Genomic DNA, 25,869 nt, shown 5'->3' on the forward strand with positions numbered 1-25,869 from the left:
CCATCTAAAAAAAAAAAACAGCCCCCCCCCCCCCCCACATCCTTTATGAAAAACTAAAACCCTCTTCCCCTTTAACCTATGGCACTGCATCTTCTACCTTCCTGACAGGCGGCCCCGGTCCTGCCTTCAGGGCCGACGGGGACTCAGGTAGAACCAGTTGAAACATTCATTTAACGTGTGTGGGGCCCGAGGCTGTGCAGTCCGACCAGGAGAGCAGGTGGAGTATTGCTGTGGGGGGGTGGGGAGGGGGGAGGGGGGACCTGCAAGCAACGCTCCAGTCCCGACTCGTGTGCAACCTCTCGGTCCGCTCAACACGACCCAAGTTCATGGATGACGTTGGCGTGACGATCCCGGGGCTAACACACGTCCGCCAACGTCAGCAGCTTTTCATGGACAGGAGAAACTTTATATTCAGTGTACAGAGGGAGAACTCACACACAAATTATTGCTCCCCCAAAATGGACTCAAGGTTGTAAAATTATTGTCGACCGACTGCTATTTGATGCACTATATATGTGATGACGGCGCTTTAGGCCGGAATCTTTCAATCTCATGTGTTTTTCAGCTTGATTTCGATCTGTTAGACAGAAGCACCCTTGTGTATCAGCATGTCTACACAGAAAGCCTTTTTCCCCAGTCGTCCATCCGACGCGGCAGATGTGCTCGTATACTTTTGATCGACCCAGCCGTCCGTGTGAAGGTTCCTCTTCTACCTCCGCTAAATGCTTCAAGTCCGTCCTGCTGCGTTTGACGCATGCGGCCACAATACTTGTGTACTGGGCTCGGAGAACTTCCAACCCTCACGGAGCCTCCTGTGTAGACACGCACACCGCCGACCTGCCGCCTCCTGCTACGCCGTCTCTGCACAACCGGCGGTCGTGTCTCGCAACTAAGAAACTGAGGCAGGACTATGAGAAGACGAGGAACAAGGCGTCGTTTTGGTGCTGGCCTGCAGACCTGGAGCACAGTTCAGTGGTGCTGCGGGGCTCCGGGGGCCTTGTCCGGGGGCCCCATGTGGTGCAGGTAGCTACCGTCTTCGTGTCCGCAGTGGTTCAGGGGCTCGCTCTTGAAGAGAGCCGGGGGAGGGGGCAGGTGGGAGACGGGGGGAACGGCCAGGTGGTGGTGGGGGTGGGGCGGGACGTGCTGCGCCGCGGTTGGAAGGTGCTGCTGGGTGGTGGTGGCGGGGTGGGGGTGGTGGTGGGAGGGCGTGGAGTGGAGCTGCACGTGGGAGAACGTGTGTCCGACGGGGCCCTGAGGGGGGATGGACCCCCCGGTGGGGCTGAGGCCCAGGGATGCGGAGGTGGTGGCCGGGGTGGCGGCGGAGGGCCCGGGGCCCGAGGAGGCGGCGGAGGAGGAGGAGGAGGAGAAAGTGTTGGCGAAAATGCGGACGGGCACCGGCGGGCCGCTGGTCTGCAGGACGACGGGGCTGGTGACCCGGAAACACTTCTCCTTGTGCGCCTTCAGCATGTTGGAGAAGCGGAAGCGCTGGCCGCAGACCTCGCACGGGTACGGCTTCTCGCCCGTGTGCGTGCGGCGGTGGCGCTTCATGTTGGGCCGGCTGGTGAAGCTCTTCCCGCAGATCTCACAAATGAAAGGCTTCTCTCCTGCAAGACACGGAAAGGATCCACGTGTGAGGATGGCGACACGAGGAAACGGCGGCAAAGTTGAATCACTCGTTGTCACGGTGACGGAGGGAACGCTAAAAACAAACGATTGAAAGCCTCCACTCAACCAAGTTCACTGTGTTCCTCGTCGGCAGAGAGCAACGGTTCTCTTCTGAAAAGGCGAATAGGTCGCCATCTTAAATCGAGGGTGTTCGCCGCCAACCCACCCACTCCACGGGAAGCCATTACAATCCTCACTCCGAGGAGAGGATATGTGAGAGTGAACAGCAGCAGCTCCGTGAGAATGGCGCGCTCATTAACCTCCCTCCACGGAGCCACTGAATGCGCCTGCTGCCACCCACACAGCCGTCTATTAACAGGCTGCCGAGGGGCTCTTGAAACGCCTTATTCTGGCATGTAATGTGTGAGGCGCACCACGCCACAGGAATCAAAAAAAAAAAAGGTGACGGCTAATGTGCCAGTCTTCTGTGACTGCGACATTACCTTCTCTGGCGATTCCCCCCCCCCCCCCCGGGAAAAATCTGCACCGGGCGAATCCTCTCGGGGTGTTTAGCGTGTATTACAGAGCGCCACTGGGTGTGTCTTCTCATGGAGGAGGTTAAATTGGTTGGTAGCAGCGAGGACAGGAGAGGGGAGCGTAATTACATATCACAAATAGAACTGTTAGGGCCCATGGAGTGAGTGTGTGTGTGTGTGTGTGTGTGTGTGTGTGTGTGTGTGTGTGTGTGTGTGTGTGTGTGTGGTGTGTGTGTGTGTGTGTGTTTCCACCCACGAGTAGCACGACTGGAGAAAGAGTGAAGGACTGGGAGTCAGTTGGGTCTTAGAAATTGCAAAACACCAGGGACAAAAAAGAAAAAAATCAGAGGGCTGCAGTGCAGCTTGTGTGCGGGTTGTGATTATACACCACAATATATGCGAGGTCCTACTTTGATGTAAAACGTCTCTTTCATTACCAAAAATAGGACCCAGTCTCTTGCTCTTTCCGCTGCTGTTCATGCTGGAAACACCCTGCGTCCTGTGTTTTTTTTGTTCTGGACGGAGACGGGAGGGCTGAGCGAGTCCGGGAACACTGATGTTTAGTTTGGTCAAGTTTCTAAAAGTACCTGCAGTGTTTTAGTGAGAGGCAGGTTAAAAAACTGCCTGGAAAAACCTTTTAAGGTGCTTTCAAAAATGATTTATTAGTCGCATTTATAATCAGTGCAGTCATAGGTGCGACTGCACTTTACCTTCACGTGCATGATAGAAAAGAGCCAATAACTTAAGATGCGTGAGCACTAACAGTGTTTTGGATTCACTTTCCTGTACTATGTTTTTACCAATTATATTGTGCACTGTAATTTTATTTTATTTTTATCCTGTACAATGTGTGATTTTATCCTCCTATCCTGCTTTGCTGCTGCTGTGACAATGTAAATAGGATTATTGTATGTTTGGGATTGTTATCAGAAGCCTTCCTAGTGCCATCACATGATGGACTAGAACTAGAAAGCAACTTAAGCTCATTTCAAAAGGACTTGGCTTATGTCGTCCAATTTCTTTGCTTCACAGCTCCCTCCTGTCTTACTTGTTTTATTTGGACAGACTCAGCTCAGCCGAGTTCTTGGTAACTTCCCGTCACCCGGGTGTGTATTTAAACAGAGGCAGCAGCAGAAATACACTTCCACAGAACGGCAAGTCACACCAAAGTTGGGAACAGCCAAGTGCATTCCAGCTTTTTGTTTTATCTTTTCGCTTAACATGCGAGACATGCAACAGAAAAGTAAACATGACAAGTCCAGCAGGCAGGTCCACATATCTGCTTTAGTCATGAGCAATGCAAGCAAGTTCAGTGTGACTCGTTTTTTTTGCTGTGTTGTTTGAACTCTGTTAAACAGGGAAATCTAGTCGAGCAGAAGGCGAAGAGGTAATACTTACTCAAATGTTTCAAACACAGTTTAAAAAAAAAAAGTCCTTCCAGATGTTAAGACAATGTACCAGTGAGCAGATTGAGTGCACTGCCCTCACCTGTGTGTGTCTTCATGTGCTCATCGAAATACTGCTTCATGTTGAAGTCTTTGCCGCACCACTGGCACATGAACTGCTTGTGGCCGATGTGGATGCTCATGTGGGACCGCAGCTGGTACTTGTACTGGAACCGCTCGTCACAGTTCTGCAGTGGAGACGGTGAGAGAACACACGTCAGGGACACGCACGCAAAAACACAGTCCCACAGACATGGAAACACAAAGGTGCTGCACTCGATCAACAGTCTCCACTTTACCTGATGGGCAAAGATCATCTGATCACGTTTATTTAGATTTCAAAATCACAACATATTGGGCTCTGAAAATACAGGTTTTATATAAAGAGTAGGGTTTGACCTCGAATGTATGTTTTTAGGATGATTTATCTTTCTCAAAAACGAAAAGGTAAGCCTCGTGGCCCGTGTACCTTTCGGCCATTTGATTTTTATTTTGACGTCGCAAAACAGGAAACCAGAACCCATCTGATATCTGTTTTCCGTTTTGATATTGGGAGACAAATTTCACCCAGTCATACCGTGTCCATTATGTTGGCACAACCGCCCAAAGACCTTTTTTAAAATAAGTTTTTAACCATTAAATGTACACAAGAATATCACTGGGGGGGGGGCAGCCATACAAGTATGGATGATGAAGCAGGAGCAGAAGACGACGCGCAACTTCCAGGTTTTCCAGCAAATCAAACCTGAAACCAAGGATTGCGGTTGTATTTTATTTCTTGAATTTTCTTTAACAAACGCATAACAGGTAACGACCTGATTTCCATTTTTCAATTTCAAAACATTTTTCATCTCCCAATATCAAATGGGAAAACGAAAATCAGATGTTTCCATTTTCCCATTTTGCGACACCAAAAGGAAAATCAGATGGCCGAAAGGTACACGGACCCGTCATGCTGTGTGAAGAACCTTTGATTTACTTCTCAGGGTTTAACTCGTTTGACAATTTACAGCCATAAAAACCAAAATGAATCCAGTTCGTCTGATGAGAACTTCTGCCACATTTTGCAGCTTCACTTTACTTTAGGCAGTTCTTGTATATTACTTTGTGTACGAGACAGTATTCATATGACCACAGTGTGAAACGCTGCTGAATCCTGTGCAGACGACCTGGAAGCAAATGTCTTGACTGGTAAAGAGAAGTGAAGCTCAATTCCTTTTTTGGAATGTTCTCAAATTAAACGGTATAAGTTAGTTATGAGAACGACGTATTCCAAATGAATGTAGCCAAACTGGTTTGACGCACACAGATGTCGCTGAATTAAATAAGGTAGGAAAAGCTTGTTTCTCATCCGTATGTACATGATGTTTATAGAGAAGTCACTCCAACAAGCAGAATACTGGGTTCATGTAGCAACACTGTCCGTTTGCTCTCCCTTGGTGTTGGTCAGAGGTATTTATAATGTCAACGGACCCACCTGAACCTGAATAAATAAAAGGCTGTGGGAAAACTCTCCGGCAGTTTCCATGTGGCACTCCAAAGCGAGGCCACTGAGGGCGCCGGGATACATTTTTCATGGGCCGAGCATGCGTGTAATTACATGGTACAGTGTTGCTTGCCTTCTAACATTTAATTAGAGCCGCTCCACCCATACTCATGTTCTGTGTGCCCTCGAGTGGCTTCTGATGGAGTGAAACATGCCACCAAACGGCTCCCTTTGAATTAGCAAGTAGATAGATGGTTGACATCATAGATTCTGATCATTCTCAGGGCAAACAAGTTTTCCCACATCGTGCTCAGGTGGTTTTTGTGTCGAATAATGTGGGAGCAAGTGGGATAAATGGGAAATCTGGTAATTCGTTGAAAATAACTAACTGCATGCCTGACTAACCCTGCTGGTACAGCTAAACAATATCGCCACATACATTTAGACTGTACTGTGTCGTCGTCTTTAACATAGCAGACTGGACGGTTTCCTTGTAGAACACGGAATAAAACATCTATTTCGGGTTGGTTACAAACCACATGGCACAGATGTTCCTCTGAGCCGGAGGCCATTTTCTAAGATTACAACAAGAAATACATTAAAAAAAACAAAAAACTGGAGCTTTCAACGCCTCTGCACAACACATACAACCACTCAGTGATCACATTCTGCTCTAAATAATGACACGTGGGAGCGAGGGCTGGGAAACAAAACCAGGAGGTGTCATTCTGCTGTGTGTTCAGGCGTTGACCTATTTGTTTGAAGGTGTTTTGAGCTTGAGAGTAAATTATTACCCCACCCCCTACCCCCCTAAGGGGAAACCCTTCATTCAGCAGAGGACTCTATGGAAACAGCACGTGAAAAATAAACACTGACCAGACAAGCCTCGTTCAGTTTGAAAATTCCTCTGGGCGCACGTTGTTAACACTACACACACACACGTGAAGATTTCAGGTGTTATTCTGAAAAGTTGGTCTTCCACTCTATTCACAGTGCGACAGAGATCAAATCTCCCTCCCCTGAGAATGTTGACGGCAGTTTGCATAAATCACAACTCCAGAACACTGTTCCGACTGGCTTCAGAAAGACGTTTCAGTCGGCGTGTGAAAGCGAGCCAATGTGAGTGAAAAGTCATGTTTTAAAGTGCAGCCTGATGCATGATGACGTCACAGCTCCACGTGTGCAACTCACCTCACAGCGGAAGGGCTTCTCTCCAGAGTGCTGGAGCGAGTGGACTTTTAGCGACATGCTGCGTTTAAAAGACTTCCCACATGTCTCACAGGTGAAAGGCATGTCCTTAGTGTGGGCTGGGAACAGTGGAAGAAAGGGGTTTTAAACCGAAGAACGTTGCATGAAGTTAAAACTCGAGAAATTCAAGTCGCTGTGAGCCGAACAAAGTAAAATTTAGCTCATGATTGTGTAAAGACAGACAATAACACACTGCACGCTTGAAAACACCAGCAAAGCCACAGAAACAGTGGTAAAAAAAACAACAACAACGATCCCTTCATAGAAAGAAGTTCATCAGTAGAGTTTGCATATTCTCCCTGCAACTTTGGGTTTTCTTTCAGTACTCCTGTTTTCTAAACATGTGCTTTATTCGTGACTCTACGTTGATCACTGACATTGTGTGTGCACTCTTCTTGATGGACCAGTGATCCAGCCTGGGTGATATCAACACCAGCCTGGTCAGGATCCAGCGCTTTAAGGCCACTCTGGTCTGGATAAACTCAAAATGGAGATATAGGGGAGAATACCTCCAAACGTGCTCTATATTTACCGTCTATGCCGCAAAAAAAGGGCCGTAAGATCATCCACAACACTGTTTACACAAATCCACTATTCATATACAAACCTGCCAAACACCTGAGGTCTGTTCAAAAGGTCGGCTTATTTAAATCAGGGCTAAAAACAATAATATTCACTGCAGCGTTCTCATGATTGGAAGATATTGCTCCTTACAATTCTTAGAATTATTCACTATTTTGAAAGCATTTTTTACTAGTTTCATTTTAAATTCTTCTCGTCTTTAAATGCACTTTTATTTTCCCAATATCTTGTATTATTTCCATGATTTTAATGTAATTTGATGTATTTTCTTTGTGATGCTCTTTGAATTGCCTTGAATGAATGGTGTGATACAAATAAACCTTCAAGTAGCACAAATCATGTACAAAACATCAACTTGCTCACAGGGAACATTCTGGAACTGTGTGTGTCAGTCAGTGACGTTTCTCTGGATGATTTTTATTTTTACATTCCGTTTATTTACTTGTTAGTTGATTTATCTGCTGTATTTTGTAGTTATTTAAGTTTATGACTGTGTGAAAGGTTGAGAGGAGGGTTAGGTTTAATAAGCGTATACTTTTTCTGACTCAAGTTTTATTTGTCTTATATTATCTTGTTTTTTTACACAATATTTGTTCATAATATAAATGAAAAACGAGTGAAATATTAAGATTGAATATAAATGCATCTTCAATACTGAAAATCGTATTTTATTCTTCATTAAGAATCAAATTACAGAAAAATTAAACATCAACCCTGCTTATTGTTTTCCATAATAATACACAGTAATACCGTGTAAAAAACTCCAAAATGAAACAGCTTGTATTTTTTGGTTGATTTGATTGTGCCAAATTAAAAGTTGCCAGGAGGGACTCACACTTGTGTATTCAAAAGATCATATCCTGATCTCGGAAGGAAAGAAAGAAAAACATCCCCAACTTACCAACCATGTGCTTACGAACATGAGCCATAGTGTAGAATTTCTTCTCACAGATCTCACATGAGAATTTCTTCTCTGCGTAGCCGTGCACAATTTTAATGTGCTCGTGCAGCGACCACAGCTTCTTAAAGGACTTGTTGCAGGAGACGCACTGAGAAGAGAAGCAAAGAAGAGCCGGTCATGCTGGGATCAAGGCTCTTGGTGATTCCTTTGACACAACTTCTTTGTTATACTGCAGCGCCCTCTGCTGGGGAAGAAGCGAACATGAAGGACGTCACGGGCAGAACTCATGTACGTACATTCTAGTATTTATCTTGCTCAAGAGCTGGTTTGACGGTTAATCCTACAAACCAATGGTTATATCTAGAAATATTTGGACAATGGCACAGTATTCCGGATTTGAAGTGAAACAAACAAGACTTTTATAAACGATGTAACAAGTGATATGAATCTTGAGGCGACAATGTGACCTGCTTTTCACTCGACCTCAGCAAGCTGGAGGTTCCATATCTGAATGTAACATATTGACAGCTTTTACCAAGAAACTCAATCATGGTAGAACTTGGAAAAAAAACACGTGAAGCGTTTTAGCAGAAAAGTCCATCATGTTATGTAAACATTTTGACAAACTGTCAATATGACACGAGACAAGTTCACTAAACACACTTGGGTCATTTTAGTTCAGGAGTCTGCAACCTGGTGCTCTTTGGCCCTTTTGTCACGACTGCCTGAAGCTTTCACTCAATCATAACTTAACAAACATTATAACTTATTTTATTTACACACAGGAGTCATTTTTATATCGACTCCTTTCTAAAAAAGGGGGAAAAAAGCTTAAACATTGAAGAAACAAAACAAAACAAGTACTAGTGGTTAGAAATGAGATCAAATGGCTAAAATATCCTTCCTTCCTGTGACTACAAGACTAATTCCTCCCTGGCCACCGTTAAGCCTTGTATATATTAATACTTTAATTTACTTTTTTAATTTATCATTTGATATTTAACTTCCTTAGTGTCGATTCTGTTTGAAGAAATACTAAGACAGTTCAATTTGATCATGAGAGGAACTGACCAGTGCAATGTTAGCATCTTAACCTTGGATTTAAAATAAATTATATATTTTATTGCTTTTTCCAGTTTGAGAGCACTTTTTAACTGCGTGAGGAAGATCATTAATCACATTCACCCATTCACACACCAATGGAGGAACATTTTGGGGTTCAGTGTCTGGCTTAGGGGCACTTCGGCATGTGGACAGTTGGAGATGGGAATAGAACTTACAAGCTTCCAATTAAGAGACCACCAATCTATGGCGCCCTCATGAATTAACCTGCAGCTCTCAAATGATTTATATGTAAACACCCTCAAATTAAACCTCAGCCTGCACTCGCAGCACATCTGATTGTTTAATTTCAAATCTGTTGCTAAAATGCAGGAAACCGTCTCAGAGTGTTGATATCTGTGGACCCGACTGTAATTACACCGATCACAAGAAAGGCTTTCGTTTCAAAGTTGAGCTGCTGAGATAAAATGTACCTTTTGGACGCTGTAATTGTTCTCGTCTCCTTGACAAAGCTGCACAGCTTTTGACCAAATTCCAGTCGAGCCTCTAACTCAGTCGTTACCAAACATTAAAGTTGTTTTGAAGCCATTCCTGTCTGGCTCTCGATTTACGCTTGGGGTCGTCGCCTTGCTGGGAAATAAATCCACGTTTGTGACGGCGGTTATCTTGCAGGCTGCAGGGCCCGCTGCAGAGGAAAGGCATCCTGCTGCCACCATTATGCTAAAGCACAACATTAAAAACAGTTTACAACAAAGCTGGAAAAGACTAAATTCTGTCTCATTAGATCAAAGACGCTTCCTGGAATCTTCCTCGAGCCTCGGAGCGAGTGCAGGCAAAGTTATCATGTGAGGATTTTATTCCCCAAACAGTGTCTCTTTCTCTCTCTCTCTTCACTTCAACACCACAACGAGCCGTCTGCACTTTGTGCAACATGAAGCCTCGGGTGTCGTCACATTCTGCCTCATGAAGCTCATTTCACTTTCTCCTTTAACCCCAAAGAAGCCAAAGACGTACATTAAAGTAAGCATACGGCTCCATGAAGCTACAGTAAAGAACCGTAAATGCTGACAACTAAAACTCTCACTGGCCAGAGACGTTAAACCACAAACGGCACCAATCCAGTGAAACAATAACAGCAGCTGATGACTGTGGCAGAGCTCAGTGGAAACCTTGGGTCTGAGTCCTCAATAATCTGTATTTCAGTGTTTTGATTCAGTATACAGTGTGCAGAATTGTTAGGCAAGTTGAATTTTTGACGATTCATTCCATTTCTTCACAACTCACTCAATCCTGACTGTTAATAAAGCTCACGCCGAAATATTTAAGTAAAAGTCCGTTTTTTTTCTTTAAAAAACAGTTTTCATGTCCACAATTATTTAGCAAATATTGGTGTGCAGAACTAGGCAAGTGAAAAACTAATATTTGTCCAACTCACTTGCTTATTTTCAATTGTTACGGTGAAAAGGGTGAAAACACGACTGAAAACAACATTTCTAATAGAAACTCTGGCCAATAAACGCATTTTGTAACGCAATTTGTGTCAATTTCTTTTCTATTTCTTCACGGTCAACTTTTTGTGCGACGACGACCAAAACCTCCAGACTCTGTTCAGAGAGCTCACCCGTTTCCCTTCATGGTAAATCTCCCATTTGAGAAAAGCCCACAAGGCCTCAATGGGGTTGAAGTGAGGAGAGGAAGGGAGCCATGCTATACTGGCAAAGCACCGAGCGGAGGATTGTCCATCAATCAAGCTCTTCCTGAAAGATTCAGGCTCGAGGGTCCCCTTAAAATTAGTAGTGGTTCTGGGAGTCGTTGTGGCCCACCTTGTGGGCGTCTGAATCGAATCGAAGCGAAGCTTTGTGTCGTCACTGATCCTCCAAGAGTTACTCGTTTCATTAGTCCACAAAACGTTTGGAAAAAAAAATAAAAATCAGTCTTTAAATATTTCTTGATCTTTTACATTTGGTCGAATCGTGGTGGGATTTCTACCTTCCTCACCTTGGCCACGTCTCTGAGCACTGAGTTGTACGTTGGGAGTACTTTTGAGTTATCCAGGTCGGTTGTTATCTTTTTCAACACGCTTCTTTCGACCCCATCAGCTCAGTAGAACCAAACTTTTGATAGTTCTGTGATGACAACCCAATTACTTTGCAATTTTTCACTGTTCAGAGTCAGTCAGACGTCTTTTTTGGCCCATTTTGCCAAGAGGAAAGAATCCGATTCCTAATTCTGCACAGCACACCGTGATAGACGGTGTTGATGTCCTGAGGACAGACCACAAATACACATCACCTGATATGCTCAAATCCAATAAACAGCCTCATTTAGACACTTTGGAGCTGGAAACTATGAATAGAAATGATTATGGTCCAAATACTCACTTGCTTAATAATTCTGCACACACAGCGTGTTGCTGAGTGTGGTTGTCTATACCGGTGTCTGGCTTCACTGGAATCATGTGGCGGTGTAAAGGATTTTCTTTCCAGATCTTTTGCTACCGTTTCATTAAGACAACAACTTTATCCAACACAAATTACCCAGTAGATTTATGACGCAAACATCACAGGAAATGTGTTTCAGTTGATGAATGTAGTTAGTTGAGGGAAATCATTAACTTTCCAAAGCCACTCACAGTAATTCGCTTTCCATAAATTAACAACAGTATGCAATTATTTGACCTTCAATCACAAAGACACCCGCAGGCCTCCAAAACCAATGTAATTTTGTTGTTGTGTGTAAAACAGCACTAACTGGTTAAAACTACTTTCATACAGAGCACAAGTAGTTTTTGGACCAAGTGGCAGAACTGGTGGGTCCAGTACTCTGTGTGTTGGTATAGAAGCGCTACAATATCACTCTGAAGCAGCTTCATATCAGCTGCGGGGAGATTTAAGGTCAACAACAGCCACAGCAGGAAAGTGGACTGAGAAATATGCACTGGTTGAGTGCTGATTGGAAATCAAAGGGACCACTGGAAAGTCATCAGGGGCACTGAAGCAGCTTGAGAGCGGTTAGAATTCAGCCAAGTGTGGAATCAAGTCTTGTTTGAGACGAGAAAAAACTGTTAATGTTTAAGTGACTCTAATGAAAATCACTGAACAGCCAGGAAATGAACTGCACTTTTAAGCTAACTTAAACATTAATTAGGACCGGAAAGAATCAGAATGTAAGTACTTGGTCAGGAATAGTGGTCTGAGGGTCTTGGAAGTCCAATGAAAGCACAGTCTTTAAATGAGCAAATAAAAACTATTGACAACCACATGGAACGTAGCCAAGTCACGGCTCAATAGCGTCTCCAAAATGTGTGTATAACACATTAAAATGGATGTTTCTGGAACCTCTTTCATAACTTTTTAAATCAAGGCAGCTAAGAATTGGGCCCATTTATTCAAAAGAGAATAATACTACTTAATTAATCCCAGAGGTAAATTCTTGAAGGAAATGAGGAGAAGAGAACCAATAATAGGTGAAGCTTTTCCTTTGTAAAAACAAACATCTTCATCTCTCGCTGACATTTTGCTTATGTGACCCGTTTTCACGTTCAACTTGAGCGTTGCCGTGTTGTTCCTTTGTCAAGTCCCGAGATCGCAGATAGAAATGATGCGAGTGAGACGGTCTTTACCTGGATGTTCTTCTCGCAATCCGTCTGCTGATGCAGGGTCAGCTCGCTCTCCAGGACAAACTTCTTGCCACACTTGTCACAGATCTGCATGCGTCTGTGTGTGACGTTCATGTGCTTTTCCAAGTACCAGCGTGTGTTGAACACTCGCGGGCACTTCTCGCATGCCAGCAACTCCTTCTCCTCCGCCTCTGCCTTGCCCCCCGATGCCGTGGCGCCCCCGGAGGAGCCGGCCGACCTGGCCGACCTGCGCTTGCTCTTTGGGGGCTCCATGCGCTTCCTCCGCCCCCTGGTGGTCATCCCGGAGGTGGCGGTGCTCAGGGCTGCTCGGAGGCTTTTCCTCCGCGGCTGGCTGTGAGCCGCCGTGCTGCCGGCGCCATGGCGGGCTCTCTTTGAGCGTGGCCTTTCACTCTCAAGCTCATCCTCATCATCGTCCTCCTCCTCATCGGGGCTGTCCTCCTCCTCCTCCTCCTCCTCCTCTTCGTCCTCCTCCTCTTCGTCGTCTTCGTCGCTGCCACCTCTCTCAGAGTCGTCAGCAGGGGCTCCAGTTTTGTTGTCCCCCTTGGACACATGAAGCGTCTGGTTGTTTAAGTTGACCTCCACAATGATCTGCTCCCGCTTAAAGCCTTCCTCCCCGTCCTCACCCTCTTCTTCCTCTTCCTCCTCCTCCTCCTCCTCCTCCTCCTCCTCATCATCGTCGTCGTCATCGTCGGTGTCATCGGAGGACTCCTGGTTGCCCGCCTGGGAACCCTGCGACTCCACCTCCTGACCGGCGGCCCCCTCTCTGAAGTACTGCTGCTGTGGAGTAACGTGCTGAGCGGGCAGCTGACCAATGTTCGGCTCTCCCATGGAGGACTTCGCCGCCATCTTATTGTCCACGAGCACAGAATAAGGCTTGCCACCGACCTCCCGCTTAAAGAGCTTCCCCGTCAGATCCAGGTCAGGGTTGGCAGAGTGGAAGTAGGACTGAGACACCGGGGCCCTGCGTCCTTCCTCCTGTGACATCCCGCCCTGGCTCGGGACGGAAACCTCCTCCTTGAGGCTCTGGCAGGATTTCATGAAGAGAACGGGGGTGCAGAGGGAAGGGCTTAATGTGAGCGAAGAGGAAACGCAGGAGTGACCGCGGTGGCGGACTAGTCCACCCGACGAGGAGGGGCAGGGGACGCCACACCAATCCCCCGCCCTCCTTCGACTGAAGAGACAGGAAGGAGGGGACGAGGGGCGAGACAGTCAGCCCGATTCAAAGAGCGCATCCATGCTGTCCGGGCGGAGAAACGCAGCTGGAGAAACATGCAAACTGCTCCAATGGCTCTTCCATGCGTTGAAAAAAAAAAATCTAACTGCTAAATCACTGGCTCCGTGTCGCCGATGCCGGACATGTGAGAGTTCAAAGGTCAGATTCAGGGCGTCAGTCAGCTGCTGCCCTGCGAGGCACCAGGGTCTTCAGGTGCAGATGCCACAACTTCTGCGAGGACCTCTGCGTCTTGCTGGAGCCATTTAGCGCGCGACACACCTATGAGGAGAGAAACGAAACAAAGAGGAACAAGGTTGAGATTAGAGGGAGAGTTCTTGCTCCGTTTTGCCTCCCTCGAGAGTCTGTGACCTGAAACCGACGCCATAATGTCAAGTTTTATACTGCGAGGGCTACATCTGCCCACAGATGTTTCAGTGTTGTATGCTCAACAAAAAACCACAGGTTTCATAAATGAATACGAGTGCATACAATTCCAACAACGGAACACTGCTGCAACGTTCTCGACCACATAAGAAACGCCTCATAAGAAAACAAACAACTGGCCTTCCTCTGCATAGTGACACATTATACGACGAGTCCTGTCCGTTTAGCACAGAATTAGAACTGAACTGCAGCGGGGCATTTTCTCACCACAGTTTAAAGACATTAAATGCATTCTCATGTGTGACATCCTTGCACAACACCTGTTCTGTTGCACACACATTACACAGCCTATATTTTGGGAGTTTTGAAAATACTTGTCTTTAACTTCACCGTTTCAAATCCCAGACGTTCTGTGTGGAGTTTGCGTGTTCTTTGCGTGTGGGCTTTTTTACAAATACCAATTAATCCCACAGGACAAAATAACTTTATTTGATGCAAATTTTTAAACATGAATTACTTGCAGGAGACCAGGCTCTGGAATCAAGCACTTAATCCTTCTGAAGTCAACAAGAAAAATTGCTTTTAAACAGCAAAAAAACAGAATTTACATCTTTAGGCAACTACTTATAAAACCACCCCTGAAAAACTGGAAAAATTGACCGCACTCCTGTGATCGCTGTTGCTACCTAATGCACACAATTGCTTGAACTTGAGATACGGCACCTTTAAAAGATGGTTAGCTAATCCTTAACATGGACAGGGAAACAATGCATACATACAACTTAAAACACTGATCTTGTGCAATTGGCAAAATTGCTTGCAGGTCTTTCAAGTTGCAAAAATTCATCGCAAAGCACAGAATAAACAGTCCATCTTTCGCATCAAATATTTTTCACTCCTCCCATTGACTGTTGGAGATTGTAGAGTAACCACAGCGCAGGAGCGTGTATTGCACAAAACCACAGGAAACTGTATTTCAACCCCTTTGAGGAGCCAAAGTGCTGCACTTGTTACACCCAACAGTATTACTGCCATGTCTTCAGAAAGACAAGTAAACATTAGATCAAAGTGGATTGCTTTTGTACACAGGTGTACTGTTGTGTACATGCAGTGCTGGGGCGTCCGTGGACTGTTGGTTTGGTGACCTCGAACAACTTTGCACCCCGCAAACCACTTTTGACTGTGCAACAAGGGCGTTTCACTCACTGGAATACCTCCCTGAGCGCCGCACACACAAACAAGAAAACAACATTTCCTTTCTGGGAGACAGCACACATCCTTTCCGCAGACGCTTCACAAACATCTTATACTTTCAGCTCCTGACGCTCCACTGTGCAAAGAAAACATAAATAGGCCAAAAGACACTTTGATATTCACCCCATCCGCCCACTCCACTTTTGAAGTCTACTTTGTTCTGATCTTTAATTTACTGCCATAATTACCATGAGGGGTTTGAAGGAGTGCTAAAAAGAACCATTGAGTGTGCAAAAGAGGAAGCTGCAAGTGAAAAGATAAACGCAAACATGATACTGTTAGTAACTTTCTAGATAGCAATCACAACCACGATTAGTTTAGTGTGATCTTTTGACCCACTTTCACCAGATCATGATCTGTCGCTTTGACACTTTACTACTCAGAATTACAATTCTCTCCGATTCAGACTGGAGGTGATCTGAAACAGATTTGTTTTATTACTAATGACAGATCCTTTGATGAAAGATTAATTTGATGACTGTAATGTTTGTTCATTGATCTGCCTTGTTGTCAAAATGCACAACACTCAGTCTAGGCCTTGCTAAAGAAATCACAATTTAATCTGTCTGCTATTATTCTTTTTAAAGGAAGTGTTTTCTTCAATTCTCGTCAGACACGCACAAGTTGGTTTTACATAGTTTTGCAATCAGGCGTGAAAGACATTTTCTGCAGCCAACCTGCACATATAAGAGACACCTGTCTTCCTTTGCACACTGATCCTTTGAGAGTTGGACAGCAGCTCACAGCGTTAAAACCCCAGGGGGAGGAGGGAGCTCCTCACTGACAGAGCAACTCAACTCACATGCTCATCCTGGACACAAAGCCTTGTAGATTATCCCGCATCTCGATGACGGCGCAATATAAACTGTAGGAGAAACCACGGCTTGAACCTCACTGGATATGCAATTTGTCCAGTAGTCTCCAACCTGGTGTGTTTTAAATGTCTCATGAGTCTGATGATTGTGTCATCAACCAGCTCCTAAAAGGCCGAATGAGGAGCCCCTCATTGCAATCAAGAGCCCTGAATTTCTTTCTTTTTTTTTTTTTTTATCAATGACAACCAGCAATGTTTAGGGATGCATCAACACTCCGAGTCACTTTTTGAAGCAAATCAGAAAAGCGAAACAAGCATTTTAAAACTGAAAACAATGCACATGTACAAACCAAGTATGGTTATACAAGTCATATGAAGTAAAATCTTTCCACTCACATCATCACTGATGAGTCATTTCGGGTTTCACTCACTCTGAAATATTGCATCCCTTTGATGTGGGAAGCAGGCAGAGCGCAGCCTTCTCAATATCACTGGTAATTAGTGTACACAATCACCTTGTCAGATCCGGAGGTCAAAACTATTTAAAACATAATCAATGGTGGCCTTTTTTTTTATTTATTACTTTGGACAGCTCTTCACACCCTGATAGAAAAAAAAATTAAAGTGTGACAATGAATATCTCTCTGACAGCATATTTTAGTAATCCAAAGCATTACTAATGCTCAGCAAGACTTGCAGAGGAATCAAAGTTCCTGCAGCAGCAGCTCATTTAAAGCCTTCCACAATCTCATTCAGGGATATGATGAGAAACCAAAAAGTCATTTCGAAGCGGGTGAACCACAAAACCAGTCGCATGCCGGATAGATGCTCCTGTGCCTTGAGATCCACAAGACAGGATGGGAGCGTCAGTCCTGTTAAATGGTGCACATGTTCACAAACACTTGGCTGAACTCTCCTTAGTAAAGCAGATGAGATCTGTAGAGTCAAAATGCGTCACGTTCACCCTTTATTATGCAGCACTGCTACTCAAATCCTGCATCCTCTCGAGTCTAGACGTTAAGGAGCTTTACCTTTTCGCAGCTTGTGAGAGTTCACATTCCTCACTCTGTCCAAACTCATAAGACTTTAACCAGCTCACTGTGCTTGCACTGCAGGGGTTCTTGGTGTCCCTGTGGGTTTTTGGTCCCCAAGCCCATAATCAGGTCATAGAGCCTTACCTAGGGTTTTGGAGAAAGTATAAATCAAGATATCCAAGAGCCACGATATTCTCTTATACATCAAGGCTTTTAGGGCACAAAAATTAAATTAAAAACACATGAAGCTACGGATTTATATTACTACCTAATGACTATTTCTTTTGCATTTTGAGCAGGACTGCAAAGACTTTCAGAATAACTCCAAATTAAAGCTTCGACAACATGTCGAGAAGTAGTAGTACATGGCCCTGCTCTTTTTAGCTGCACGGTACGTAAAAAGTGAAGAAAGGGTTAAGGCAAAAAAAAAAAGAAAAAAAAAGAAAGTGGAGAAAGGGTTAAGACAGAAAGGTAAGAGTGTGCAGAGAGCAGCTCTCGCAGTGCGGGCCTGACCAACTTGGGCTACTTAGCCAGCTAGCAGGTCTGTAGGTAGTGAACCTGTGCAAAACACATGACGGGCTAGCGTGGCTACATTAGCTCAAGGTGCAGACAGGGGAGCTTCCAGTGCAGTTAAGGTCACTCTTTCCACCGAGCAAGTACAACACCGTGCACAAGTTGGACCTACCGGGGGCTCGAATACGCTGACATGCATTACCAAGACACACACCGAGTGCTTTCGCTTCTTTTAGGACCCAAAACCACCAAGACAGGAGGAGAGGGGGGGGGGGGGCGGGGGGGGGGGGCTAGTTAGCTCCCAGCTAGCAGCGACGTCAGTTATTTAGCTTTGACGTTGCAGTTCATTTCAATGTGGCGCTTTTCTGAGGGGAGGGAAACGGTGACAGTCGCAGACGCACAAGGAGCCGGAGGAAAAGCCGATGTCAACGCCGTGTTAGCGACGTTTCTCCGCTGTCGTTGCAGGAGAAAGAGGGGAGGAAAGGGGGGGGGGGGGGGGGTTAGGAAAAGCGGCGCTTTCCTCGGCTGGACGCAGGCTGCTTGTAGCGGCAAACCCACTCAACTCGACACTGTCACAAAGTCGGCGCTGTTAGCCGGGCTCCACCGAGCACCTTCTACCCCCCCACCACCACCACCCCCTCGGCTCCGGCCACAGGCGACCCGGCGAGGCGGCTGTCATGCGGGTCACACGTGTAAGCGCAGCAAATAAAACTCCCAATACGACATTTTGTTGTGTTTTGTTGGCTCACCTCCGTCGAGAGCGACCTCCCTCCCGCTTGCAATCAGAGTTGCACAGATTCAAGGCTGCTCGCGCTGGCTCGCCCTCCCTCCTCCTCCTCCACGGCCGCGGATGTGCATTTAAGACAAGGCGGTCTTTTGTGTGCAAAAGAAAAAATGAATAAAAAATTTCAAACACAAAATCGCGAGAGAGTTGTTTCCGTTGCGGTGTGCCGCGGGCTGCAACGGCGTCCTCAGCCCCCCGCTACGTGGCGCAGCCGAGCTGTCGCGCGCCGCCGTACCACCGACGTCCCGCGCTCATCGCAGGCATTCGAGGGCCGCTGTCTGGGCAGGCGCGCGGCCGCGTGTCTGGGTCTGGATTTCTTGTCGTCTCCAAAGCAGACAGAGCGCGGCGGGAGCGCGCAACACACTCGCCGAGCCGAGGACCTTTGATTGATGGAGTCATGAGAGCCCCGGGGAGCGCTTTGCCCCCCCCTCACGAGACGTTCTGCAGCGGCAATTAATCCACCCCTCTCCTATCAGCCACTTACACTCTCTAATCACATATCTCTGCACGCTCATTTCTCCTCTTTTTCAGATAATATAAATTCTTTAACTCGTTTCCCCCAAAGCACAGTGAAACAAATTAAGACGGAAAAGAAAAGAAAAATAAGGGAAAGTAGTTCAAATCTATTAAAATAATTCTTCATTGCTCCTAAAATTTGGCCCCTCTTGTACAACCTTCACCTTAACATCAATTAAACGTTTTTTTCCCCCAAATATATCTTTAGTGCCAATTATTTCCTCAAATGTGTGATAAGTTTCTTAGATTGGAAGAAAAAGTTCCAGGTGCTTAGAAGATGTGGCTTAGTGAATGGTTTTACATAGCCTACAATGATTTAAAATGTGGTCTTTTTTATGGATTAATATTTTTCATTATTAATAATGTGTTTATTATTAATAACTTTACTATTATGTTTACTTACTTTAAGTGTAGGTAGTTCAGAAAAACACACATTAAAAGCTTTAAAAAGTATGTTCCTTGTTGTTGCAGACACTTAGCTCATCACAGTAAATTCAATACCTCAAGTTGGTGTTATTTCTGTAAGGAGATTGGATGTTGTCACTGTTTTCTCCAGTTTCCTCCAGTCCAAATACAAGAACACATGTATTTGGACCTTTAACTAACTTTACACAACTAGTCTGAATTATGATGTGGAATGCTTCTGATATGTAAACAGGTCATAGGTTTGGATTTTGTATGAGCAGATTACTATGTTCAGCCTTTTGGTTGTCCCTGAGCAGCAATGAGAAAATAATTAATCTGACCATAATTAACATCATTGATGTAACACCGTTGCTTTCCTGTTATATTTCTATTATTTGTCAATATATAAAGTAGTTCCTGCTTGTAACCTAACAAAAAAATACCCTTCTCTTATTATAAAAAAGAAAGTTTGATGCAGAATTTACAGTTTTTAAGAAGACATGGACATTGCAATAGTTTGGGGGTTTTATTAAGAAACAAACTGTACAAAACTGATTGCTGTGCTCAAAGAATACATTTTGAATAACTATTACCGCACAAAAGAAATTATAACTGATGCAAAGCGGTAACAGTATTGTAACTCATCCTTGAACCACATTCCTTTTTTGTGTCACTGATATTTTTTTATTGGGCCATGGAGTGTCCAACAATGCAGTATAGAAATTTACAATGCCCATTTCTGATATACAGTGAACATATCAATACAAATAACATTTGAGGAAGTGAAAGATGCAAAAATGCTCTACCCAGTTTGTGTGGGATGATCTTTTCACAGTTGGAGGACAAACTCAGACATGCATCACTGGAGCTAATGATTTCAATAATAAAGATTTGTTTTTCAGCTTAATGACAATAAAGAGTTTCACTTTTATTTCGCACAAAGTTTACTCACAATAACCAAAAATGCCCTTTCTGTCAGAGATCCAAAATATCGTTCTACACTTGTTCATCATGGAGAGTCCTGGTTGCTCTGTTCCTTTAAACCTGTGTATTATAGTGTGTAATTAAAGGAACACTAACCTTTATGGTTTTACATCTTGACATTGACTGCTCCAAAAAGCCTATTTAGCAATATCTAATGTCAGTGCCACAAGTTTACATTTTAAACTGGATGATGAATATAGTCCAGTTCTATCAATTATATATAATCCAGACTATTAATATGATTAAAGTAAGACCCACTCACATTAAACTGTTGATGGTGTAATTGTAATTCATACATAAATGACTATTGCTATTGTTGGAGCCATTTACACCTATTGTTGACAGGCGAGGTTATTTAGGTTGTTTTAAATACGTCTTGTTGTTGCTTGATTTGGACACTTGGTGGCAGTAGTGGGGCACAGCTTGTATAAAGAGGACAGAGGTCACAGGTGGGGGAGAGAAAACAGTTCTCACCTGACCACCAACAAGACAGGAACCAACCGGCAGACCACGAGAAAAAGGATTCTACTTTAATTTTGGAAGACGAACTGGGAATTCAGTTCTACACTCCACCTGTACGTCAACAAGAAGACATTTGAACGTAGAAAAATTGTCATCGCAAGCTTTATTGGGGCGACAAAGTGGTGTCCTCATTTCGACAATGTGCTGGGCCTCTGAGCAAAGTTTGTCTGGTTTCGTATCCTTGTCCAAACAACATGCAGCTGAGAGTGTAACAGTGTGAACATGACCATGTTGACAATATGAGTGCTTGACCTTGAACGTCGTAAAAAGCAACAAACAGAATTCATCATCAACTCCAGTGACCGAGTTGAAGGAACTTAAGACTGATGGTAGAGCTTTAATCTGTTATTGTATTTACAAAAAAAAAACTGAACAAATAAAAATAGAAGTGGTATAATTCTATTGATGTTTGGTGCTGTAGGTATGGCCACTGAAGTTGGCAAGATGATCACCTCCTGCTTATATCTAGTGTCCTCAGACCAAAAAGGGAAGAAAAAAAAATCTGAGTCGTAAATGTAAAAGGAGCCGGGACTTCTAATCATTACCTAAATTTTTTTTTACAATGGCCAAAGACTGAAAATGAAACAGCCATGACCAAACACCTGAGAAAAACTGAGCACAAGATCAGTTTCATTGTACAAACAAGATTTGTGGGTCTGGAACCCTCAACCTGAAGGTTTTTAGTCCACTTTGACAATCCAGTCTGATTTTTATCTGCTGTTGCACCTTCCTTGAACCAGGAGGCAGATCCTCACACCAGCTTCAAATAAAGGACTTATTCAACTCAAACTGAATTCAGGAAGTCAGTGTCTCCAATTAAAAAATTTTATATTTGCCTCCTGCCTGGATGAATGAAAATCTTCAAGCACTCTCCTGTGGTGACCATGTGATGTAATCATTCATGTCAGTCCCGTACAAAAAAAAGTGAACACTGGGAGGTAGAAAGACAATTTTATTGTAGCACGATCTCTGAACCATGAGACGTTCACTTTCTTCAGACGAACTACAGACACAGCAACAACTGTAAAGCATGAAGGGTCATCCTGTCTAAATCAACACACTGTAGAAGTATCATTTATGAATACTGTGCTAGAGCTGATCTGGAGAATCATTCCTTGAGCGGGTCCGAATACAGAATCAATCATTTCTCATCAGTTTTGTCTTAAATTAGAGGGATCAGGTTATTGTTTTAGCCCAGCAAGAGGTGATCATCTCCTCTGTGGAAGGAACAGTTGCTTTCTAAACATGCAGTGCTCTGCTCTCACTCCCAATCTTAAATCAGATTATTCCTTAAGAGAATTGACCGTGTTGATGACAAATTTATAGATATAGGTGACCATAGATGGCGCCGTTATAACCCTTCACTTCGACACCAGAGGGTGGACTTCATAAACACATCCCTAGCAGACCTCTCACTTTGCCTCCCACCACGCCGCCGTCAGCCGAGCCCAGGCCACCGCTGGTTAGAGAGAGAGAGTGGGAGGAATGTAGGTGGGAGTGGGGAGGATCCGTGACGTGGTTCTCCAGCCACTCCTTCCGTGGCCCGGCTGACAGCTGGTGAGAGCACGAGTGGGGGGGGGGGGGGGGGGGGGGGGGGGGGGGGCCGAGATGTTCTCACTGGGGCAACTGGAGCAGCGTGCCCTGACCCGAGGGCAGGTAGGTGACGTTACGGGCCCGCGAGAGCTGGAAGGCGATGTCCTCCGCTGCCTCCAGCTTGCGGAGCTCCACCAGACCGTCGCCGGCCTCCATCAGGGAGTTGGCGATGAGCAAGGCAGCCTGGGAGTCTCCCTCTGCTGAGATGATGGCGGCCTGCTTCTGCTGCTCCGCCTGAAGTGAGTCGAAAGCAACGTGCTCCGTGTGAGTGCCTCGCTCGTACCGCAATGCATCAGAATTACGTTTCGCTTTAAAATACCTTTTCTACGACGAAACGGGCCCTCTCCGCCTCCTGCTGGGCAACCTGCTTCATCTCAACGGCTTCTGTGAATTCTTTGCCAAAAGTCAGATGTGTCTGTGGGGTACAGAGAGAAAACAAACGACGACAAATTTCAAGTTAGGCTCCAACCATGTAGCAGAACAGGCAACTGGGCCTGGGACGACGATGATAATGGTGTCAATATATCGCATGTGGTGTGTTTTCCCCTCCTCGCCTCCACACAGGCTGGATGAGGAAAGTATTCACTCAGTGAATCAGCCTCAGCACTGGGAAGCATTCGTTTCATAGCGGAATGATGGGAACGAAGCCTCTCGCACAGCACAGGCCCACGAGGAGCAACGGCAGGTAGACGTTGGGTAAAAAAAAAAAAAGGACTGCAAACTTCAGTCATTTTATTTATGGTTTGGGTTTATTTTTCAGTAGTGCCCTTTTATTCTATTGCAGCTTTTGCAAATTTATTTTTTTTTAATTGCTCAATTGTCTTATTCGTCCAAATTTAAAGGTTCTTGACATTCCAAATGCAATGGTAAAAACTAGAAATAAAAATATACTGCATTTGAAATGGTATATTTGCATTATTATTATGCACCATTGCATTTATGGCTAATTTGGTCTCAAAAAATGTTAATATTTATTGGACAATATATATATCTTCCAGCAAAATGTGTCGTGGTCACAGGCCGACATGTAACAAACGGCAGCGGCTTCGTACCAGTGAAACATCATCCAAGATGAGGCCGAAGGTGGAGGCTCTTTCCGTGAGATCCTCGCTGACCTGCTGGGACACCAGCTCTCTCTGGGTGATGAGTTCTCCAGCATCGAACCGAGCCTGTGAGGAAGAAACGTGCAAGGTTGGAAGCCATTCGAGCAGTTTGACGTCAAAAACGATGACAAATAAAAGAGCCACTGCCTCAAAGCTGCTGTCCGATATGGACATTATGGCAGCGTCTGCTTTTCCAGCGATTGCTGAGCAAGCCCACGCAAAGTCCAGCTGACCCAATACATGTGTACATTTCTGATGGACACTCACAACTACAGACTTTAAGACTTCTGTGGTGATGGATGGCAGCACTCGCTCGTCATAGTCTTCGCCGATGCTGGTGAAGATGCGAGGCAGCTGAGTTGTCACGGGCCGGAAGAGGATACGCAGTGTGATGTTTACATTCTGCAGGTCTGTGAAGAGGAGGAGTTAAAAAGTGACTCGGGCTGCATGTGGTGGCCCACAAACAACTATTTTCATAGAGTCAAAACATAATATTCAATGGTTGTCATTTTAAACATTTTATAGGTTGTTCCCAACTGATTAAAAAAACAACAAAAAAACTCCACAACCATGTGTTGTGTTGTCAAAAATGTCAGTGAGAGCACAAAGTGAACCTGACAACAGTGGCAACTTTCCCGTTTGTCCACTTGGAACTGGGCATCACGCTTGTGAACAGTTCGTTTGAGAGAACACAAAATGCAAATGTCCCAAGTGAGAAGACGGCAGCTCCTTGGATACCTTTGCTGCCTGTGATGACGGGCACGTTGCGTGGACGGGAGCGGCAATCGAAGATGATCGGCTTCTGAACCCAGGGAATGAGGAAATGGGTCCCTTCGCCAACGACGGTTTCCTGCACGCCTCGAAACCTGTCGAAGATCACAGCCTGGTGCCCTGCGTCGACTGGAGCAAAGAGGGAAGGTCATCAGAAAGACACTTGGAAGGCCATCGCCAACTCACATCAAACCCCAACACGAGCTGAAGACTCTTGGCAGTGGCAAGCGCAAGGTGGTGTGTTGCAATTGTTGCATCTGCCTGACGCATCAGAAGCAAACGAGTGAAGCTGTCTTTTTTTAAACGTAGCATTATATGTCTGATACAAAGTGGCAAGAGAAGAGTCCGGGTAGAAAGCAATTATAGTACAGATCATAACAGAAGTGATTTCAGTGCGACTAAAAGGAGTTTGGTTGATACATGCCGATACTAATTATTGTGTGTGGGATCACACTTTATGACTTCGACCAAAATTATTTATTATGCGATGACTGAAGTCCAGGTCTTGCAGAGCTTGGCTTGTGTAAATCAAGGTGTGAAGGACAACTGGGTGGACCAATATGGATGGATTGAAATAAAGAAATTGAGCATATCGATTTCTCAGGCTCAAACGTTTATGTCACACAGTCTCGTGGGAGGCAATCACAGGATTAAAATATACAGGGAGACACGACCTTGATGAGAAGGTGATGATTCTCTCCGATCTGTACTCACCGTTGAACAGAGCTGAATTTACAACACCGCCACCAACGGCAAGGGCGAGCCCCAACTTTCCAATGGACTCAAATAACTTCGCCATGACGGATACCTGCTGGCAAAGAAGAACTCTTTCAGCTCCTGTGGTTACCAACTTTATCCCAAAGCCCCGAAAAGCCAGTTAAAGGCCCTTCTCTTCAGAAAACAGACCTTTGGCCTTGAGCTGGTTGATGCCAAGGCTTGTGGGTAGATGCTAATTTAGCCAAGCGGCTAGCATTAGCATTTCGGCTAGCCATGACACTTGAAGCTTTCCTGACTGACCCGAGCGCCGCAGCTTAACGTCCAAGGCTTTAAGATACTACGATAAGATATCTGAACAACATTACGCAAAGTGAAAAGCCAGACTTGGACGAGAAGACGCCGGGTTACTGCACGCACGTTACCTGTGAAGCGCTCGCTCGTGTTCGCTTTTCTTTAAGCGCGAGATTCAATACAATTCACAATGTCACGCCACAAAAACCTTCCATTGTCTGTGTACTCACTGCTCCGTGGAGGTTTAGCTGACGGTGAACGTATCAAGAAGACACTTTAAGTCATAACTCACCTCGGATGGCTCAGTTCTGTGTGACCTCCACCGGACACCACGTACCACACATGAAGCGGCTGCGTAACTGCGCGTGTGCGCCAGATATAGCAACGACGCCTCTGATTGGTCCAAACGCACAGAAGTCTTCTTCTACTAATTAATACTGCTGAGTGTACTGTCCCCTACCGTTTA

General features: G+C 45.0%; 2 protein-coding genes across 4 annotated transcripts; both read right to left on the reverse strand.

Moving 5' to 3' along the window:
• Positions 1-81: 81 nt before the first annotated feature.
• znf652 (zinc finger protein 652) lies at positions 82-18,589 on the reverse strand. Of its 2 annotated transcripts, none has more exons than XM_080511413.1 (6): positions 18,467-18,589; positions 12,488-13,997; positions 7,804-7,951; positions 6,264-6,379; positions 3,630-3,774; positions 82-1,604 (listed from the first exon to the last, which is right to left on the reverse strand). In XM_080511413.1, the coding sequence occupies exons 2-6, from the start codon at positions 13,541-13,543 to the stop codon at positions 970-972; spliced, it is 2,100 nt and encodes a 699-aa protein (XP_080367539.1). In that variant the 5' UTR covers positions 13,544-13,997; positions 18,467-18,589; the 3' UTR covers positions 82-969. The 2 variants fall into 2 exon arrangements, with proteins under 2 accessions (XP_080367539.1, XP_080367540.1); XM_080511414.1 differs by lacking the exon at positions 18,467-18,589 and adding an exon at positions 17,202-17,295.
• A 3,276-nt stretch (positions 18,590-21,865) lies between these two features.
• Positions 21,866-25,757, reverse strand: phb (prohibitin). 2 transcript variants are annotated; one of them, XM_080511730.1, is made up of 7 exons: positions 25,696-25,757; positions 25,110-25,203; positions 24,363-24,524; positions 23,892-24,034; positions 23,574-23,690; positions 22,841-22,936; positions 21,866-22,755 (listed from the first exon to the last, which is right to left on the reverse strand). In XM_080511730.1, exons 2-7 carry the CDS (start codon positions 25,192-25,194, stop codon positions 22,543-22,545), a joined length of 816 nt encoding a protein of 271 aa, XP_080367856.1. In that variant the 5' UTR covers positions 25,195-25,203; positions 25,696-25,757; the 3' UTR covers positions 21,866-22,542. The 2 variants fall into 2 exon arrangements, with proteins under 2 accessions (XP_080367856.1, XP_080367857.1); XM_080511731.1 differs by having other exon boundaries at positions 25,110-25,206; positions 25,696-25,749.
• Between the last annotated feature and the right edge of the window lie 112 nt (positions 25,758-25,869).

Source organism: Blennius ocellaris, assembly GCF_963422515.1.
Source record: "Blennius ocellaris genome assembly, chromosome: 16".
Lineage (NCBI taxonomy): Eukaryota > Metazoa > Chordata > Actinopteri > Blenniiformes > Blenniidae > Blennius > Blennius ocellaris.

What these genes read in the sequence shown, in the direction of transcription:
- znf652 (XM_080511413.1), bottom strand. Translation starts at nt 13,543, where the DNA reads ATGAAATCCTGCCAGAGCCTCAAGGAGGAGGTTTCCGTCCCGAGCCAG. An exon ending in AGAAGCCCTTCCGCTGTGAG is followed by an intron (nt 3,775 to 6,263) that starts GTGAGTTGCACA and finishes TCTCCACTGCAG; the next exon opens with AACTGTGACGAGCGGTTCCA. An exon ending in GCACATGAAGACACACACAG is followed by an intron (nt 1,605 to 3,629) that starts GTGAGGGCAGTG and finishes CGTGTCTTGCAG; the next exon opens with GAGAGAAGCCTTTCATTTGT.
- phb (XM_080511730.1), bottom strand. Translation starts at nt 25,194, where the DNA reads ATGGCGAAGTTATTTGAGTCCATTGGAAAGTTGGGGCTCGCCCTTGCC. An exon ending in AAATTCAGCTCTGTTCAACG is followed by an intron (nt 24,525 to 25,109) that starts GTGAGTACAGAT and finishes TCTTTGCTCCAG; the next exon opens with TCGACGCAGGGCACCAGGCT. An exon ending in TCTTGGATGATGTTTCACTG is followed by an intron (nt 22,937 to 23,573) that starts GTACGAAGCCGC and finishes TGTACCCCACAG; the next exon opens with ACACATCTGACTTTTGGCAA.